The sequence below is a fragment of the Piliocolobus tephrosceles genome, chromosome 12 (genome assembly GCF_002776525.5).
Source record: "Piliocolobus tephrosceles isolate RC106 chromosome 12, ASM277652v3, whole genome shotgun sequence".
Taxonomy (NCBI): domain Eukaryota; kingdom Metazoa; phylum Chordata; class Mammalia; order Primates; family Cercopithecidae; genus Piliocolobus; species Piliocolobus tephrosceles.
In genome coordinates this window covers 110378899-110397945 of record NC_045445.1, presented here as the reverse complement: position 1 = coordinate 110397945, position 19047 = coordinate 110378899, and the positions used below count along the sequence as shown (strand labels likewise).

At 39.7% G+C, this 19047-nt stretch overlaps 1 protein-coding gene across 1 annotated transcript; it reads right to left on the bottom strand.

Annotated features, from left to right (window-relative positions):
* Window positions 1-2537: 2537 nt before the first annotated feature.
* On the bottom strand, window positions 2538-9855 carry DYNLT3 (dynein light chain Tctex-type 3). The gene is made up of 5 exons (XM_023202662.2): window positions 9703-9855; window positions 8515-8556; window positions 4016-4139; window positions 2941-3018; window positions 2538-2650 (listed from the first exon to the last, which is right to left on the bottom strand). Exons 1-5 carry the CDS (start codon window positions 9730-9732, stop codon window positions 2574-2576), a joined length of 351 nt encoding a protein of 116 aa, XP_023058430.1. The 5' UTR covers window positions 9733-9855; the 3' UTR covers window positions 2538-2573.
* Window positions 9856-19047: the final 9192 nt, after the last annotated feature.

Here is a 19047-nt window from a genome sequence, read left to right as displayed (position 1 = left end):
TTTTTTCTTCCCTCCCTCCCTCCCTCCCTCCCTCCCTCCCTCCCTCCCTCCCTCCTTCCCTCCTTCCCTCCTTCCCTCCTTCCTTCCTTCCTTCCTTCCTTCCTTCCTTCCTTCCTTCCTTCCTTCCTTCCTTCCTTCTTTCCTCTCTCTCTCTTTCTTTCTTTCATCTTGTTTTGTCGCCCAGGTTGGAGTACAGTGGTGTGATCTCGGCTCACTGCGATCTCTGCCACCCAGGTTCAAGCAATTCTCCTTCCTCAGCCTCCTGAGTACCTGGGATTAGAGATGTGTGCCACCATGCCTGGCTAATTTTTGTATTTTCAAGACAGACGGGGTCTCATCCTGTTGGCCAAGCTTGTCTCAAACTCCTGACCTCAAATGATCCACCTGCCTCCCAAAGCGCTGTGATTACACAGGTGTGAGCCACCACCCCCCGGCATTTCTTCTATTTAGAATTTCTAATAGCAAGCAGAATGCCATTTCTCTAAGTATTAAATGATTATCCAGAAGCAAAAGTACAGCACAGGAAGATAATATTTATTATATTTTAACTAGAAACAGAGCAGATAGCAAGTTCACGAGGTATGAATTTTTTTTCTTAAATTAGGCTTAAACAACAATAATAAAAAACAAGTCTGCATATATATTTTGGTCACTATTATAATCTTCCAGGGCACAAAAGCCAGCAGCATAAAGAAACATGAATAATGACTGAGAATTTTTGATGTGCCAAAAACAAAGATCACTGCATTAAACTCCTTTATTTTGTTATTACTATTCTTAAACATTGAACAATTATTAATTATTGTTATTCGGCAAAATATCAAACATGCACATAGTATTCCTACAAGAATATTGCCTTAATATTGTCAATATTAACACAAAGCTTATTCCTCTCCAAAATTCAATGAGTTATGGTTCCACTCTCTATATGTATTAGTGTTAGTGGTAATATGCAAAACTGATTTTGTTTTCAGGGTTAAGTAGCAAATTGACTTCGCATTTGGTGGCCAGCTGTGTACCCTAATTTTCATCTATTTTCTTAATAAATTTAATTACATTTCAGAAGCCCTGAGATAACGTGCTAATGATTGTATACTTTTAATCTATACTTTATTCCACTCAATTTGAACCCCATATAATAAGTCTTTTAAATTATTTACAGATGGTTGTAACTAAAGCAATGACAAAATTTACTACTTGTATAGATAAGACTGATAATAAGGCCTTTAACTAAGAGTTGCATATTTTATACGCACTTTTAACTTGCTAGGAGCAACTCTTAAAATTACATCTATAATTCTGTCAGAAAACAGTAAGTGCTTTTCATTTTGTTTACTTCTATATGTGTAACCAGATTCACTTTTTTCCTCCCTTGTAAAACCACTATTTTCTTTTCCTTCCCCAAATATTAATACTTGTCTTCCAACTGAGCAATTGCTAAAGAAACTTAGCATTTGCACAGCACATTGACAACTATAGTGCTTAGCAGAGACATATGCCCATAATAGGCATCTGATAAATGTTTGTTCCACATGGAATGAGTGAATTGTAAGGCAGCTGTTTGAGTCATATACTGTTCATCATATACTGCAACTAATTTTATTTAACTAGGAAATTCAGTTTACCAGATTTAATTTACCCTCAAGTGTAAATCCAAAATTTTGAAATATTAAAAAAATTGATTTACTAAACCTCATAAAAAGTAAACAAGTTAATCATAGCTGTTACTATACTATCCGTTAATAGAAAAGTAAAAAAAATTATTACTTTCCACTAAATATTAAGTACAACTAAGTGAGGGGAAGAAAGTTTTAAAAAACTAAAAGATGTTAGCTAATTCTTTTTTTTTTTTTTTTTTGAGATGGAGTCTCGCTCTGTCGCCCAGGCTGGAGTGCAGTGGCCGGATCTCTGCTCACTGCAAGCTCCGCCTCCCGGGTTTACGCCATTCTCCTGCCTCAGCCTCCCGAGTAGCTGGGACTACAGGCGCCCGCCACCTCGCCCGGCTAGTTTTTTGTATTTTTTTAGTAGAGACGGGGTTTCACCGTGTTAGCCAGGATGGTCTTGATCTCCTGACCTCGTGATCTGCCCGTCTCGGCCTCCCAAAGTGCTGGGATTACAGACTTGAGCCACCGCACCCGGCCGATGTTAGCTAAATCTTATCATTTTCTCCACATTTATCCTTGCAGCTTTTTTGTTCATGTATTTATTCCTGTTAACTTCTCTAGCTGCAAGAGAACTTTATTATCTGAATGTAGTTCCCCATCACCTTAGGTACAAAATATTAGTGAAAAGCTGGTGTAAATGTAAGATTGTATTTTCATGTCATGCCATATTTCTAAATTTATTTTTTGCTAGCATTACATTTTTCCTATTTAAATGATGCTGTATAGAATATGAGCTAATCTGCCAATTACTATGATATTGCTTGCTGATAATATCAGTTTTTGTTGATAGCTTTAAAGCATATTGCACGCTTGTCATCTAGCACACTAGTAAACAACTATTACTCTTTTTGGAAAGGATACACTGACAAATTCTTAAGTTAACGGCTTTAGCCCAACATTTTTAGTCAGTTAAAGAACAATAGCAATGGCAAAAACATTGACAATACAGTTCATGGTCCGGTTTTCCCATCTTACGGTACAGGTTCCTGAAACACACACAAAAAAAGATTTTGAAATACCAGCAAAACATAAAAATTATCAGAGTATATATATACACATATACATTTTTTTCATGTTTTATTATCTTATTTCCTTCAACCTGTTAAGTTTTCACATTTCATATGGGTCTGAAGGTATACTTGTTACTAGGTACAAAGCAATACTGTTGATAGTCTTTTCAGAATTTAATTAGAATTAAATAAGTATTTTGATTAAAAAGTGTAGTTTGACTTTGCTAAAAGTTGGATTTTGTGTAAATCAGCTTAAGATCTCTTACCATCAGATGTGGTATCCCAAAAGCAGGAGCTGGCTGTGTGAAAGCCATATGCGCTCTTCTGGACCACTGCACAGGTCACTGCAAATAAAGTCACAGAATGAGGACACTTACAGACAAAGGGAAAGAGAACCAAGGTCAAAGTGTGTGAGTTCAGAGCTCTACAAGCCTTAAAAAAATAAAAATAAAAATAAAAAATAACAGAAAACAAAGCATTCAGCAAACAGATTGAAAAAAAAAATAAAAACCGGCCGGGCGCGGTGGCTCAAGCCTGTAATCCCAGCACTTTGGGAGGCCGAGACGGGCGGATCACGAGGTCAGGAGATCGAGACCATCCTGGCTAACACAGTGAAACCCCGTCTCTACTAAAAAATACAAAAAACTAGCCGGGCGAGGTGGCGGGCGCCTGTAGTCCCAGCTACTCCGGAGGCTGAGGCAGGAGAATGGCATAAACCCGGGAGGCGGAGCTTGCAGTGAGCTGAGATCCGGCCACTGCACTCCAGCCCGGGCGACAGAGCGAGACTCCGTCTCAAAAAAATAAAAATAAAAATAAATAAAAAAATAATAAAAACCTCTCATCTTTATTTAGCATCATGATTTTGACCCCACTGGATTCAGTTGGTTTTCTCACCATTGCCATTACCACTGGTGATTGTATTAGTGGAAAAATATCAGCCAAATCCTGTGCTTTGTACCATGGGCAGAATTCAGACACAGAAATGCAGGAAACATTCCACTTTATAAACAGCTGCTGTGTGGAATCACAGATAAAGAGGCATGGGACTACTGAAAGAAACACAGTTGAGCTAAGAGGGGGGTCTCAGTGGAAAGAAAGAAGTGATGGAAATGCAAAGGGTGATGCTACCAAAGACAAGTAGCTCAAACTGCCTTTGAGTAGTGAAAGATCTTCATCTTTTAAGTATTATTATAGATTATCTTTGAATGAGTAAATCAGAAGTCCTTTATGCCCTGTTAGTGTCCAACTTAAAGGTCTATTGTTTATATACCTTCTCAAAATTCAAAGAAAATCACAATGACAAAGGCAAGTGAACTAGTGAGGAAGGATACTGATACTTACCAATATATTTATAAGCTTTTCCCAACTTAACCAAATGTGTTAAGGATTGTTCCACTATGCTTGCGGTCCACTGGTTGATGTTGTTATGATCATAATCTTCACCACCTAAAACCCCATCTACACACTAAAAGGGCACAGAGGGCAGTTAATTTAGTCAGTAAAATTGTTCAAAAAGAACAAGTTTTACACAAATTGCAGTGAAAAAATTATTGAAAACATAAAATATACTTACAGCTCAGTAAGGCATCTTAGAAAATATACACTTGGTAAATATTGATTACGCACTGTCTCTAATTGCTTAAGAGTTTTGAAAGGGTTTCCACATGCATTATCTCACTCTATGAGATACTATGGGCCGTATAAAGATAAATATGTCATGGTTTCTGTGTAAATAACTTAATCTAGCATAGAAGCTAATAAAAAATTCTAATATCTATAACACAAGGAAGACTAATGATAAATTATGTAATAAAACTGTGGTGGATAAATTAAAAGGTGATATCAATTGGTTAACAAGTAGCTTTGAAATAGCTGGGATTTGAACTAGGGCTCACATGCTAGAAACAGGATTGGACTAATTAAAAAATGTAATTCTTATGCATAATAATTATATTCTCATTCATACTATGTGACTGTTTAGCTATGAAACAACTAGCATACCTGCCACTGAAAGTAAATAAAGATGTTCTAGAAAGATAAAGTCAAATATCATAATTTCCCATAGAGCTTAATTTCATCCACTTCTGACGCCTGATTAAAAGCACTGGCTCTAGTACCACAATCCTAGGTTTTAAGGCCTACTTTGACACCTATCTGCTGTGTGACCTTTAGCAAGTGACTTAACCCCTTCAAATCCCTATTTTCCTAATCCTTATAGAAAGGATAACAGCATCATCTTATCAGGTTGCTGTTAGGATGAAATGAGACAATGAATACCAAGTGCTCAGGGACTAGCATAGAGTTAGCATATAAATAATGTTAACTATTATCATATTGCTGCTGTTATATTTTACATTTGAGTGATGAAAACTGGATAATAAAGCACTCATTTAATTCATTTTTAGAATCTAACATACACATGCAGTTTCATTTACTATAATTAGACTCATTTAATTCATTTTTAGAATCTAGCTTAATAATACACACATACACACACATGCAGCTTTATTTACTATGATTAGACCACAGTAAATATTTATAAAGGCATTAATACAAAATCTTAAGTTGGATAGTATAAAATCTTCACTAATGATAAAATATAAAAAGAGAAATTAAATATTTTAGCAGGGTTGACAAAAGTAATGTGGCTCAAATTTTTCTCCTAGAAAGCTCAATAACATGAGAAAGTAGGAAGAGTAGTGGCTTAAGGATCAGGGGAATAGAATTTTAATTCTGGCTTTACCACTCCTAAGCTGGTGACCTTTGGACAAACCTACTCCTCTCTTGAGATCACCTTTCCTTAAGAATAAAGTAAGAGCACTCATTTATCTTTCAGATTATTTAGTAGGACCACTCCAAGTTTTGCTCTAAACAGCAGAAAACACCATGGGGTGTGGGTGCCACTGTAAATAGCCCTGCTAATTACTATTAATTAACATTTAGCCTAATTAATTACATTAACAAGGAGGCCCATGAGACAATGAGGTCCTTAAACAGTTCTGTATTCTCAGCGCTAAACTTAGCACTTAGCAGGTATTCAACAAATGTTGTTGAAGCAATATTGATTTTGATATACTCGCTGGGTATCTTAAATACACTTTAGACTAAGTTGTAAGTTAATTTCATTTGTAGCTCATTTTTTCTTTGATGATTTTATTGGGAAGCAATTTCTATTACTAACAATAAAGAAAACGTATGCATATTACTGATAAATGGGTGTCTCTGAGTTCAGAAGGAAAAACATATCAGCATAGGGGCTCAGAATAAGAAATCAAAGGAAAGAGAATAAGATTAATAAGACAATAAGATCAGTAAGGAAATCAGAAATAACTGCTGAAATTATGTAATCATCTAGGAAGTGCTGAACTGTTTTAAAATGTTGCTCATTCTCAGGCATTTCCAATGCCTCAATGGAAATGTTTCAATGGCAAAAGAGGGTTGGTTCATGGGAAGAGGAAAGATAGACATTTAGCTGCAAGTAACCTGTGGCAAAGCTGAGTTTCTTTGTAGTCTCATATTTCATATAAAAATTCAAGAGAAGCTTGCTTTTGACTACATAATGCATCAGAGCTTGTTTTTATTTAAAAATGTTTTCAGTTAAATTACTTATATTACTTAACTCCCTCTCACAAATATTCAAAAAATATTGATGTTCCAAAATGCATCCAGTGACTTCTAGCACCACCTAGCCACTGCCGAGTATGCATTTCCAGTTGAAAAAGCATGACTCTTTTAATTTGACATAATATTAAAGTAACAGGCATATGGTTTGAAAAATCCAGTGGAACAGAAAAGCTTAGAATGAAAAGAGTCTCCTTCCCACCCTTTCGTTTCCCATCCCCGGTCCCATTCCCCAGAGGAAACTCATCAGTGTACAACTGTTTTTATTTCTTCTGAGGGTTACTTACGTATCTCCAAATAATGTTTATGTCACTATTTCCTGATTTATGAATTACAGGCAACATCCATATAACTCCTACTATGATAGATGAGAATTTGGTTCCCTCAGACCACCCGCCCCCTTCTCTCAATATAGTGAAATCACAATTTTTTAACTTAAGTCTATTTACACTGTTAGAATCATGTTTCTTTTTCACTCTAGATGTTTTCTTCCACACAGAGGATTGTTCTTTGACATTCCTGGCCTCTTTTCCTGTCAGTTATTCCTCCCCATGGAGGTGGAACGAGCTACCTGGTTGGTGGGTGATAACCATTGTTCTAACATCTCATCTGGGAGAGCCAGTCTCCCAAATGTGTTGAACTTGGGCTTTAGTTTCTCCTTCCCTCTCCACCCAAACAAATGAAAGGCACCAGCCGGAACAAGTGTTTCTCTCTGCTGACTCAAACTTTCTCTTGGATGACTCTTCCCAGGGCTGAACTGAATGGGAGTTAGCAAAACAAGCTACAATCACCAAACTAGTTTTTATCAGTAATAAAGGTGGTATTTTGTTCTCTTTCTATTGGCTCTTTTTTCTTTTCATTTGGTTCAGAACTTAAGGAAGAAGGCACTATTTAAATGGAATCCCAAATAACGCAGCATTCTTTCTTCTATGTTCCATCAACCAAAGACAGTCTTTCCTGACTTTCCACTTTGCAAACTAAGATCACTCCCTTCTCATTACCTCCACTCCCTCTTCCACCTCCCAGTTTCCCTCATTTGTGCTTTTACATTGTAGAGGTATTAAAAACCTTTGCTTTCTACTTTTAATAATTAAATACTCCCAGGCTACACAGAGAGAATGCATAATTCTGAAGTATTGAAATATGGCAGGATTTTCAGGTGCCTGTCTAGTCCTCTCAGACCTTGAGTTAATTCTCACTGTGTAAGGCCAGACCTGGGTGTTAAAAATACCTTTCCCATACTGTAGTCTGTATGTGATACCTCTAAAATAATGAAAGTTCCCCTGCAGAATTAACTCCCAAAGACAATTTCTTTTCTATTTGCCTAAAAGGAGTTTCAAATATTTTTCTTAAAATTTTGATTTACTATCATATCAATGTTTAAAAGATGTTAAGTGATCATTTCTCCAATTATATTGGGCAAAAAAGTGTACATGCCCAAAGGCCGATATTTCTAGGGCTTTTGTTATCTATTTTACATAATATACATATATATTATACATATACTTTACATTATAAAAGTTGACATGTGTGCACATATATATACACATACATACACTTTTATAGCATTAACATTTAAAATAATGTTTGCCTTCTGGAATAAAAGTTATTTTATCCAAAAGACAGGGCATCAATTTTAAACCAGTTTTCTAGACTAAGAAAATCCTTAAGCATCTCTTTCAGAATAAGCCCCAAGATGCAGATAGTACACAACAAAACATAGAAGGACCCCTATAAAGAATTAGTGGATAAATATTTAAAATCTTGTTCTTGGCCTGGTGTGGTGGTTCACGCCTGTAATCCCAGCACTTTGGGAAGCCAAGGCAGGTGGATCACCTGAGGTCAGGAATTTGAACCCAGCCTGACCACCATGATGAAACCCCGTCTCTGCTAAAAATACAAAAATTGGCCGGGTGTATTGGCGGGCGCCTGTAGTCCCAGCTACTCGGGAGGCTGAGACAGGAGAATTGCTTGAACCCAGGAGGTGGAGGTTGCAGTGAGCCGAGATCGTGCCACTGTTCTCCAGCAAGGGCGATAGAGCAAGACTCTGTCTCAAAAAACAATAAAATAAATAACATAAAATAAAATAAAATAAAATAAAGCAAAATCTTGTTCTTTTAACAGTAAGGTTTCTAAGTTTGTACTGAAACTCAAAATATAGCTTTTCAAAGTCTCCACCAATGCAGCAAGCTTCAAGAGAAGCAAAATGTATGACTCACCTCTTTGACAATATTGTGGGCTTCCTCAGCATTGAAGCCAACCTAAAGGGGAAACAAAAGGTAAAGCTGCTTTCAACACAGGCTTGCAAATATGACGCTACACAGAATATCATAGGCTGGCCTAGACAGGTGTTAGTGACAGGAGACCACAGTGATACAGGGCATTGGGTCTACAGAAGGGGCCAATCTTGCCCCTAAACAGTTAAAAATACTGAATGCTTTCCCTACCTACCTCCCTGGAGATTGACTCATGAGGTCTGGGGCAGAGCCTGCAAGTCTATATATTTTTTTTTAAAGTGCTTTATACTGGTGATTCTAATGAACATCCTAGATTAAGAATCATTGTATTGTAACACATAGGAAATAAGCAAGAGGTGGCTATGAAGATGTGTTGTAAGAATACAGATATGGTTTCAGCTAAGTGAGAGAATGAAGTGGTTCATAAGAAGAGAATGCTTAATAGACTATTTTCAATTTTGTTTTTAACTTATGCTAGGCAAAAATTTATAGGCAAAAATTCCTTTCCCAAATTAAAGACTATGAAAATACTTGGTAACTCAGGATTAATATCACTTTAGTACTATACAGTGGTCTGACAACTTAAGTCTTTTCTTTGGAGTCCCCATCAATAACAGGAAGATGACAACTGACATCACGGGGTTCTGGTGAGGGCTGGGAAAGCCTGAGTCAGTAAGCAAGGGCTCGTAATCCATAAAGCACCTCCTTCCAGCCCACCCAGGCAAGCATTACCGGGAGCGGGAGTGGCAGTGCCACCAGGACCCCGAGACCCCGAGCCATGGGGGCTGCAGCACCTGCACTGAGGAAGCCAAGGGACAGAGGAAGCAGCGGGAAGACCCGTTTTCGAGGCCCGCCCGGTAGGAGGGCGGCGCCCGTCACCCCATGCCCACTCCTCGCACCCGAGTCAGGCCTCGTCCTCCCAACCCTGCCCCGACCCCACCGTCTGATCCGCGCGCTCCTGGCCACCCCTGCCACCCCGAATCTCAGGACTTCGGGGTGGGGAGAACAGGTCGGGCGGGGCGGATCCCCGGCCCAGCAGAGAGGACCTGGGCTTGGAGGACGCCGCACCCCAACTCTTTGGGCCGCTCTCGCTGGGAGACCACTCGGCAAGAGCCCAGCGCAGAGGAAGGCAGGAGTGGGGGGCGCTCCCAGGTAGCCAAGGGGCGGTACCTCGTCGCAGTGGCGATGGTACTCCTCCATGGTAGCGCCGGCTCTCCCTGGGGGCGGAGCGACGCGCCGGTGAAGCACAGCGGCCGCGCACTGGCCTCCGGGGAGGCCCCACCCCCGTTTATGGCCTAGGGCCTTTCCCTACGCATTCCCTGCCTTTGTGTCGCAGTGGCGTCACCTGGCAGCGCTGGGCGGGCTCTGGGCAACGCCAGGCGTCACTTCAGGCCACGCACTTCTTCCTTGCTTCCTCTGCCCTTTCTGGAAAAGTTAATTTCGGGGTAAATCAGTCACTTTGATTTGTCCACTTACTAGCTATGTTACTTGGAAAAATTCACCTCCCACAGCTTCAGTTTTCTCATATGGAAACTTACCATCATACCTATTTCACTACTGGTTGTAAGGATCAGATGAGATGCTGTATACACGGCTCCTAAAGTAGATGCTTCTCAACAAGGGAACAATGGCTACATTTTAAAATAAATGTAGCAATTTTAAATTAGTAATTTAAAAATAAATTACTAATTTCCAGATAATCCTAGACACTTCCTCAAAACCTCACAATAAGTCAGAAGAGTTAATTCTTCCATCACTGCTTTTATCAAGATGAAACTGAGGTATAGAGAATTTAATTTGCCCAAGGTCATACATACAGCAGGGTGTAGAAAAGGGACTTGAGCTCAAGTAGTCTGATAGCAGAGCCCGAGCTCTTAACCACGGTATTACTTTCCTATTGCTACTGTAACAAATTACCATAAATGTAGTGCCTTAAGGCAGCACAGACCTGTTCTCTTACAGTTCTGTTACCAGTGGAGGGTGTCCAGGTTCTTGGCGCTTTGGACAAAGAATTGGACAAAACGCACAAACAAAGCAAGGAAAGAATGAAGCAACAAAAGCAGTGATGTATTGGAAACGAAAGTACACTCCACAGGGTGGGAGTGGGCAGAGAAGCCGCTCAAGGGCCGGTATCCAGAATCTTCTCTGGTTCAAATATCCCCTAGAGGTTTCCCATTGGCCACTTGGTGTGCACCCCATGTAAATGAAGTAGTGGCTCACAATCAGAGGCTGAAGTGAAGTTACAAAGCCCACACTCTAATGCAGACATCTGATTGGTTGCAAGAAAGCAACCATCAGAGGCTAAAATGAAATTACAAAGTTGCACTTCTATTCAAAGACTTGGCCCATAATCAGTTTGATTGGTTGCAGACAGCAACCAATCAGAGGCTGAAGTTACAAAGTTACACTCCTATGCAAATGTCTCATTGGTTGCAAAAAGCCATTTGCAAATGTCTAATTGGTTGCAAAAAGCAACCAATCAGAGGTAGTTTAAATTTCCCATCTGCTCCGAAGAAAAGGTGGGGGTTTGCAAAGGGAATAGCCTCTGGTCCTTTTGTTACTTAGGCATGGAAGGTTAGGGTTTTCCTTTTATTTTTATTTTTATTTTTTTGGGGACGGAGCTTCTCTCTTGTTGCCCAGGTTGGAGTGCAATGACGTAATCTCGGCTCACCCACCGCAACCTCCGCCTCCCAGTTTCAAGCAATTCTCCTGCCTCAGCCTTCTGAGTAGCTGAGATTACAGGGATGCACCACCACGCCCAGCTAATTTTGTATTTTTAGTAGAGACGGGGTTTCTCCATGTTGGTCAGGTTGGTCTCAAACTCCCGACTTCATCAACCTCAGGTGATCTGCCTGCCTCAGCCTCCCAAAGTTCTGAGATTACAGGCATGAGTCACTGCGCCCGGCCAGGGTTTTCCTTTCAATTTAGTTCTAGGAAGTCAGCGTGAAACAGTTTTAAGTTCCCTGCCTCCTGACCCTATTCTCCTGCCTCAGTTCTGGAGGTCAGAAGTCTAAAATGGGCCCATAGAGCTGCATGCCTTCTGGAGGCTCCAGGACAGACTCTGTTTCTTTGCCTTTTCCAGCTTCTAGAGACTGCCTGCATTCCTTGGCTCATGACCCCTTACTCCAAATTCAAAGCCAGCAGTATCTTTTCTCCTGTCTTGCCTCTGCTTCAAAGGAGATGTGAGGCATCTCTACAAAGGAGAGATGTATAACTCTTGCCCTCCTGTTTCCCTCTGAAGACCCTTAACTCAATCACAGATGCCATGTGTCTTTTGCACTCTGTATCATATTCACAGATGCTCAGAATTCAGATGTGGACAACTTTGAGGGGGAGCATTATTCAGCCAACCACAACACTTTTCTATTTTGCTCCCCAGAATGAAAGTTGGAAGCCATTAGTCTTCTAGTCCAACTCCCTTATTTTACAAATAAAACTGAAGGTGAAAAGGTAAAGTAACTTCTATAGGACACATAGGTGTTACCTGGACTCTTGGGCTTCTGAATCTCAGGCTCTTATTTTATGAACTTAGAACCAAACAGGGCTGTTTACTTGACAATATGGTGTTTGTTATTGGTTCTCCTAAGTTGTGGATCATGCAGGGTTACGGCAGAAAAGTGACTGTAATCATAGAGGAAGTGCATCCTCTTTACTCGGGAGGCTGAGGCAGGAGAATGGCATAAACCCGGGAGGTGGAGCTTGCAGTGAGCTGAGATCTGGCCACTGCACTCCAGCCTGGGTGACAGAGCGAGACACCGTCTCAAAAAGAAAAGAAAAAGAATTTCTTTTTACCAAAGTTTTCATCCTATGAGCAACTCCAGCAGTCTATTCATGAGAAGGATTTGTAGTGTCTTTGTGAACATCATCAGTTTTATTTCCCTAAAGAACTGTTTCTATGCCTGGGTGGGTTAAATCCTTAAGTTACCTAATCTTAATACTGCAAGGGCTGCACCAGCACATCTTAAGTTTGTGTTAATGTGATCATTCATGATGCATATAAAGTGAGATGAAGAACTGTTGTTCCAGTTATCATTCCTGTGTAATAAATTACCCCAGAATTTAGCAGTTTATTTACTGTATTATGCTCATGGATTCTTTTGATCAGAAATTTGAACAAGGCACAGCAGAAATAATTTGCCTCTGCTCTGTGATGTCTGGGGCCTCAGGTGGGGAGACTCAAAGACTGGAGGAAATTCAATAGTGGGGACCAGAATCATCTGAAGACTTGTTCATTCACATGTCTGATATCTGGGCTTGGATGAATCAAATATTAGCACTGCCAACTGGAGCAACAATACATGGCCCCAACGAGTGGATTGGCTTCTTACCATCATGGCAGTCTTAGGGTAGCCAGATATCTTACATAGCAACTCAAGGCTCCAAGCATGAGTGTTCCATGGAGCATGGCAGAAGATATGTCACCTTTTATCACCTAGTGTCACAAGTTACACAGCGGCCCTTCTACCATACCCTAATCATTGAAACATTCACTCAGATTCAAGGGGAGGGGACACAGAATCCACTTCTCAATGGGAGAAGTGTCAAATAATTTGGGGGTCATGCTTTAAAACTACAAGTGGGTTTATTAACTAACATCCTGTGGTTGTAAGTAACAGAAGACCCAAATAGGATGAGCTGAAATAATGACATTTATTTTCTTATATAACCAGACTGATATGGTTTGGATCTGTGTCCCCAGCAAATCTCATGTTGAATTGTAATCCCTAGTGTTGGAGGTGGAGCCTGGTGGGAGGTGATTGGATCATGGGGCAGATTTCTCATGAATAGGGTAGCACCATCCCCTCAGTGCTGTTCTTGTGATAGTGAGTGAGTGAGTTATTATGAGATCTGGCTGCTTAAAAGTGTGTAGCACCTCCCCCCTCTCTCTCTTCTTCCTGCTCCAGCCATGTTATATGTGTCTGCTTTCCCTTCACCTTCCACCGTGATTGTAAGGTTCCTGAGGCCTCCCCAGAAGCAGGAGTCACTCTGCTTCCTGTGCAGCTTGCAGAACCACAAGCCAATTAAACCTCTTTTCTTTATATATTATCCAGTCTTAGGTATTTCTCATTGCTGTAAAGCAATGAGAGAACAGACTAATACATATACAGAGGCAGAGATATTCCAGGTTCATTTAGTTGCTCAACAAATTTTGGGGGCTTCTGTGCTTTTCATCTTTCCATGCCAATATCCTCAGCATATCAGCAACATTTAGCCTCATGGTCATACATGGCCGCATTAGTTCTGGTATCACTAGGAACAAAGATATCACGTTCAGTGAATAAGATGAGCATTTTCTGGGGTTGATTGGATTTTCTAAGGAAAGCAAATCTTTATTTCAAGCCCTCAGGAATTTTCTCCACAGGTTCCATTGGCCAAGATTGGGCCACGTGACTCCCCACTAGGCAAAACATATGGGACAACAAATGTTGATTTTTTCATTCTGTATGGTGAAAAGTGAGTTCTGCCAGCAAGAAAAAGAAATTGATGCAAAACAAATGTTGGTAGGTCAGTCCTTTCCAAACTTTTCCATGCTATGGCCCACATAGAGGATAATATTTATATGGCACATTGAGGTAAACTGGAGGGGCTTTGTGGGCATCTGTATGGGGCTTGGTGAAAAAATATTTTCTTTACATTATGTAATTATATATAAAAAAAATAGAAAGGGTGTTAAAATTGAATTTGTAAAAGCTTCCAAATAAAATCTCTTTCAATGCTTTAGTGAGACCCTCAATCTTGCTTTCACCCATATAGTATTTTATATCTGGCTCTATGCATTGAATAGCCATAAGCAATTCCTGTGAATGAATTTTTAATAATGATTTTTCCCTAAATCTGAATAAATTATATTGTTGGGAAAGATTCCCCATAGAAGTAGCTGATAAAAAACATTTGGACCCACTTTACAAACCATTAAAATTATATTTAAAGGCTTCTGTAATGGTACACTATGTAATTAGGACCATCTCTTTCACTGATAATTACAAAGGTTGGACAAAATGTAATAGACATTTGCTCAAGGGAATTGGATTTTTAACAAGATGGGGAAGAATTATGGATCTAAGACATAGAATAATGAAACCCAGAAAGATGAGCATGGCATTTGGGATGAGCATGGCATTTATCTCAAGGTGAGAAGATGCTAAGCCTTTTGCTTATGGGCCAAGGGGTAAAATAATCAGACTGCATGGCCTTCCAAGGAAGATGATTCTGGTAAACAGTCTTGCTTTGGGTTGAAACCCCATGGATTAAACCCTGGGAGTGAAACATTCAAACTTGATCTTGCAGACTGAATCTCAGTTTTAAATTACCTAAACCCCTTAAATTGAATTAAGGTGATCTGGAATTGCTAATGCCTCTAGCCAACTTCTAGAAGCAAATGTAAATTCACTCTGAAGGAAGAAAACATTATCTTAGGTCTCAAATCAGACATATGATTTTTTGCATACATCAAGTGGACAATAAAACATAACTAGACATGTAACGAGACAAGATAACATTATCTTAAATCAACAGACAATGGAAACAGCCTAACCAGGGATGAAGATGATGGAGTTATCAGAAATAGACTTTAAAATAACTATGCTTACTATATTAAAAGACATAAAAGACAAGGTTGAGAATTTCATCCAAGAACTTGAAATTATAAAAAGTATACAAATGGAATTTCTAGAAGTGGAAAGTACAATAACCAATTTTTAAAAAAGAACAAAGAATCGGTTCTATAGTGGTTCCGACAAAGCTGAAGATTTAGTGAAGCTTAAAAAATTGGACAGAATAGACCGGGTGCAGTGGCTCATGCCTGTAATCCCAGCACTTTGGGAGGCCGAGGTGGGCAGATCACAAAGTTAAGAGATCGAGACCATCCTGGCTAACACGATGAAACCCCGTCTCTACTAAAAATACAAAAAAAAAAAACAAAAAAATTAGCCAGGCATGGTGGCAGGTGCCTGTAGTCCCAGCTACTCAGGAGGCTGAGGCAGGAGAATGGCATGAACCCAGGAGGTGGAGCTTGCAGTGAGCTGAGATCAGGCCACTGCACTCCAACCTGGGTGACACAGCGAGACTCTGTCTCAGAAAAAAAAAAAAAAAAATTGGACTGAATAAAATAGCCAAAGTGAAGCACAGAGACATAAATTAATCTAAAATACAGAAGAAAGCATACAGAGAAAGTTTAACATACATAATGAGATTTCCAGAAGGAGATGAGACAGAATGGACAGAAACAATATTTGATGAAATATTAGCTGAAGGTCTTCCAAAACTGATGGAAGAACATATTAGTCAGAGTCTCTGTAGGAAGCAGATTAAACTCCCAAAATAATAATTCAGGGAGGATTTATTTACAACGCTGTGTGCTGGGATGGTGGATATAGTAGATCTATAAGGAATAGTTTCAGGAACCCAGTATAGCCTATCACTTTTCTCCATCAATATCCATCCACTTGCTCAGCTACAGAGGCAAGGACTATAGCAACTATTCTGTGTTACCTCATCCCCTCCCCCTTTTACTTCCACTGATCATTGCTAGTGTTTTTGATTGCAGGTGGTTGTGTGACCAACTTAAATGCTATAATAGATGATGGACCTCCTCTATATGTCAAGCAGCACATTTTATGCTCTATATCTACTATATTTCCAGGGACTCTGTGATTACAGTTCCAATTAATGTCAACTATGTCATGGATCAATGTGATGTGGTATAGCTCTAAGATATGAGGGACTGTCTTAAGTCTGACATGGAGGTCTTCTAGTTTAAATATAAATATATATTTTAGATCTAGTCCTGAATCCAGACTTTCTAGTGTTAAATTCATGTTCTTCATTTCATATTTATAACTCTTATATTTTCCCTATCTGTGCGTTCTAAAGCTATAATAAAACACCAGGTGACTCCACAATCTTTATAAGAAACTTTGTTGCTATAGAGATTCAGTGCTATAGCCACTTGACCTCCAGTGCCTTGCCCTCTACCAGCATTACATCCTCTGGTGATCAAGTGATTAATCATAATGCCTCATCATGGTCATGAATTACATATGCCCTATTTCTTCCCAGTAAGAAGATTATCCATGTGCTCCTTTAAGTATATGAACAACCAATTCTCAGAATTTTGTTTTGAGTATGTGTGTATATAAAGAGATTTATTTTAAGATATTTAAGAGTCCCTTATATTTTCCTTTTTTTGAACTGTTTCTTCCTATCCCTTTCCCATTTTCGAACTGTGCTCTTAATCTTTTATCTTGTTGATTTTTGAGAACTTTTTATAAATAACAAATTATCCTTGTGTTTGTGATAGGTTGCACATTCTTTCTCCCAGTTTTTCCTCTTTTTATTTTGCTTAAGATAATTTTTGCCATACACACTTTAAAAATATTAATATCATTAATTGTATCAAAAAATACTTCTTCTAAGTAATTGGCTGACACAATTGTAGAAGCTTGACAAGTCCAAAATCTCATGAGGTAGACCAAGCAGGCTGGAGGCTCAGGAAAAGGTTACAGTTAGACTCCAGAAGCAGCCCGATACAGAACCAGGAAGCACCAATGTTACAGATAAAGCCTGAAGACTATCTGCTGGAGAATTCCCTTTTGCTCTGGGGAGGTCAGCTTTCCGTTCTAGTCAGGCCTTCAACTGATTAAATAAGGCTCACCCACATTATGGAAGGCAATCTGCTTTACTGAAAGTCTAGCGATTTAAATGTAAAATCAACCAAAACATCCTCACAGAAACATCCACAATAATGTTTGACCAAATATCTGGGCATTGTGGCTCAGCCAAGTTGACACATAAAATTAGCCATCACAGGCTACTTCTGGTACCAGTTACTGTATCAATCAAGTTGTCAAGAAGAAGCAGATGGCACACTAAAGTTGGCATAAATTGAAGAGTGCTCATTTACAAAGATGTGGGCAGGTGAACTAACGGCAAGTGCATGGGGCTAACAATAGTGAAGCTGTCGCTACTCCTAAGCTGTGAAGTTTGAGGGAAAAGAGGATTAAACAGTCATGTTGACAAGTCCACTTTCAGAGGAAAAATGATCTTTTGTCAAGGGGTATAACAAGCCCGAGGTGGCCTCCACAAAGGGAACCCAGGGAATAATTATCCTGACCCTTTCTCCTTCCCTCTGATCACTTATTGCTGTTTCTCATTAGCTGAACCCAACTGTAAACTAGAGGGCATGGGAATGACTGTAATCCATATAGTCAGTTTCCCAAAGCATGAAGGAGTGTGGACTGTGTATGTGGAGAGACAGAGAGTATTTAGCACAGATCTTAAGCCACAGGTCCAAGAATCCCTATGATCCCCAAGCAAAATGAATAAAAAACTGTATTTTGGCACCTCACAATAAAATGGCTGAAAACCAAAGGAAAGAGAAAAATTGTAAAGTATCACTGCCTCACCCCAAAAAGACAAATTACCTTCAAAAGTGAAACAAGAATATTCAAATCTGACTTCTCATAGAAACAGTGGAAACTCAAAGGCAATGTATTTTTAAATTGACACCCCATAATTTTACATATTTATGGGGTACACAATGACATTTTGATAAATGTATAAAGTGTGTCACGATCAAATCAGGATATTTAGGATGTCCATCACCTTGCACATTTATCATCTCATTGTGTTGGTGTTTTGGGCTGTTCTTGCATTGCTATAAAAAATACCTGACCAGGCGCAGTGGCTCATGCATATAATCCCAGCACTTTGGGAGGCCAAGGTGGGCTGATCACCTGAGGTTGGGAGTTTGAGACCAGCTTGACCAACATGGAGAAACTCCGTCTCTACTAAAAAATACAAAATTAGCTGGGCATGGTGGTGCATGCCTGTAATCCCAGCTACTTGGGAGGCTGAGGCAGGAGAATCACTTGAACCTGGGAGGCGGAGGTTGCAGTGAGCCAAGATTGCGCCATTGCACTCCAGCCTGAGCAACAACAGCAAAACTCAGTCTCGGAAAAAAAAAAAAAAAAAAAAAAAAAAAGAAAGAAAGAAAGAAAGAAAAAAGAAAAGAAATACCTGAGGCTGAGGCTGGATAATTTATAAACAAAAGAGGTTTTAATTGGCTTGTAGTTTCAGAGGCTGTACAAGCATGAGGCTGGCATCTGCTTGGTTTCTGGGGAAGCCTCAGGAAACTTTTACTCATGGTGGAAGGTGAAGCAGGAGCAGGCACATCACATGGCCAGAGTAGAGAAAAATGGGGGAGAGGTGGCACACACTTTTAAACAAACAGATCTCATGTGAATTCACACACTATCCTGAGGACAGCACCAAGCCATGAGAGATCTGCCTCCATGATGCAAACATTTTCCACCAGGCCCCATATACAACATTGGGGATTACATTTCAACATGAGATTTAGAGTGGACAACATCCAAACTGTATCATTTTACCCTTGGCCCCTCAAATCTCATGTTTTTCTCACATTGCAAAATACAGTTATCCCCTGCCAGTAGTCCCCCAAAAGTATCAACTCCTTTCAGCCTCACTCAAAAAAGTCCCAAGTTCAAAGTCTCA